At 32.4% G+C, this 2241-nt stretch overlaps 1 protein-coding gene across 1 annotated transcript; it reads left to right on the top strand.

The window, feature by feature from the left end:
• Positions 1-469: 469 nt before the first annotated feature.
• On the top strand, positions 470-1096 carry LOC106309264 (cytochrome P450 705A20-like). Its single transcript, XM_013746309.1, has 2 exons — positions 470-603; positions 667-1096. The coding sequence occupies exons 1-2, from the start codon at positions 470-472 to the stop codon at positions 1094-1096; spliced, it is 564 nt and encodes a 187-aa protein (XP_013601763.1).
• The last annotated feature ends 1145 nt before the right edge of the window (positions 1097-2241 follow it).

Here is a 2241-nt window from a genome sequence, read left to right as displayed (position 1 = left end):
TTTTCTTCATCTCTTTACATAGTTTATGGTGCTATGTTAGAGTTGTTTCATAGTTATTTTCTAGGGTTTTAACCGAATTCATGGATCGATGAAACAAATCTTAAAAGATTCATGGATAGGGTGGTCACTAGAGTGTATGACTAGTAAGATTATTTTAAAGTTCCTTGAACTTAATGTCTTACTTAACACTTTAGTGACCATCCCTTTAGAAGGTTTGCTTACTGGAGTTCTCAGGCTTCTAGGATTTTGATCAATTTTCTTAGTTTTGATTTATGAAACGAAAATTTTGAAAAACTAAATGAATATCATAATCTAAAATTAATTACATGCATAGTCACGCGATAACTAATCTAGTTTAAAATAAAACTGCATTTGAACAACAGCCGAACTCAATATTACGAGTGCTTGGATCACACTTTGCTTGGATAGTTGGATTTCACACTTCATACAAGTAAATAAAAATCTACAAATGCAGGAGCTTTTCATTGGAGCTGGGGACTCCCCTGCTTCAACCACACAGTGGGCAATGGCAGAAATCATCAACAACCCTAATATTCTTAGGAGACTCAGAGAAGAAATCGACTTTGTGGTGGGGAAGAAAAGGTTGGTTCAAGAAACTGATAAACTCTAAGAATTAATGCACCCAGTGGGGGCCGTCTTTCCTAGGGAATTTCAGCAAGAGTGTACTATTGGAGGGTTCTACGTAGCTAAGGGAACAACACTTGTTTTTAATTCTTATGCTGTGATGAGAGATCCTGATTATTGGGAAGATCCTCATAAGTTCAACCCAGAGAGGTTCCTAGCTTCTTCAGGATCATGGCAAGAGGAGGAGAGAAGAGAGCAGGCAATGAAGCTCCTCCCTTTTGGTGGTGGAAGAATAAGATGTCCTGGATCAAATGTAGCTATCATTGTAGGAACCGCAATAGGAGTGATGGTACAATGCTTTGACTGGAAAATCAAAAGAGTATATGAGGTTAACATGGAAGAGACTTCTGGATTACAATTCTTCTTGGCTTTGGCTCATCCTCTTGAGTGCATTCCTCTTTCTCGAACCCTAAACCCTTTACCTACCAATCCGCAGATTACAGATTTGTGAATTTGGAAGATCACTATTTCAGTTACTATATGCCTAGCTTTTGCTTTTATTTTTGTTATGGAATCTTATTTTCCCACTGTTCTGAAATTTGGATAGTACGTTGCTGATCCTAGCATTTGTCCAGGCGATGAACCTCAATCAACTGTATCAGAATTTTCAACTGGGTAATAACAGTGCGGGAATAAAAGCATTAGCTAAAGCACCCTTATCGAGAATATTTCATAATTATAAAACAAATCTTTATAAATACTTTTCTCCTTTTTAAAGATATAAATGATCATAAAATCATATGAATATGAAATCATATTTGGGTTGATAAAAAAAAATGAAGTCTTATTTAAAATATCATCATATTAAAAAGTATATTATACACATGCTAATATCATTTAAATTTAACTAGTAGAAAATATATAATGACTAGGTGACTAGAGAGAAGCATATAGGATCGACTCGGAAGTCTCGTTACTATCTCAAGTTCATTTTCCTAGTTTTGTAATCTTACCAAAATTTCAGTATTGTAAAAAAATTTTTTATTGATAAATAAATTTAACATTTCAACAAAAAATACGTAAATATATTTTTTATTTATTTATCATAAAAAGATTGTAAATAAGAAGAGTGATTATTTTGATTTATGTATTCGTGCCAATTTAATTATATATATAACAGTTACTTGTTTCTCAGTTATTCAATATATATTTATTATTTTGTAATATATTAAAAATGCAAAATAAATAATAGTATACATAAAAAGATTTGTATACCGAATGTTTGTTCTGCGCATAGCGCGGACCCGAACGTAGTTTACTTATAAACGATAAACCTAGTGAAAATATTTTTTGTGTTTTGTAAACTTCTGATAAAATAATGTATTTGATTTGCCGGAAGAAATAGCGCAACAATTTTTGATATGAAACTAGATGTGTACTATACCTCAACCATGTTATGTTTGTTGCTTTACGCAACGCCTTCACACGGTTCCATTTATTTTCTAGCCAAATACTCTTAAAAAATCCCGTTCAGAATAAAAAATTTCCATTATCTTATTTTAATCCGTTTCTTTTAAATTTGGAAAGAGGGAGAGATAACAAAAGTTAGTTAGTTTTCAGATATATCAAAACATACGAAGATCGAGGAAGGAAGAT

Source organism: Brassica oleracea, chromosome C8, assembly GCF_000695525.1.
Source record: "Brassica oleracea var. oleracea cultivar TO1000 chromosome C8, BOL, whole genome shotgun sequence".
In the NCBI taxonomy this organism is placed as follows: domain Eukaryota; kingdom Viridiplantae; phylum Streptophyta; class Magnoliopsida; order Brassicales; family Brassicaceae; genus Brassica; species Brassica oleracea.
Note: the sequence above shows the minus strand (reverse complement) of the source record. Positions and strands in the feature narration are given on the sequence as shown.

Bases quoted from the DNA above. Each gene is read 5' to 3' on its own strand.
- LOC106309264 (XM_013746309.1), top strand. From the start codon at position 470: ATGCAGGAGCTTTTCATTGGAGCTGGGGACTCCCCTGCTTCAACCACA. The intron at 604-666 runs GTTGGTTCAAGA...CGTCTTTCCTAG, and splicing joins TTTGTGGTGGGGAAGAAAAG to GGAATTTCAGCAAGAGTGTA.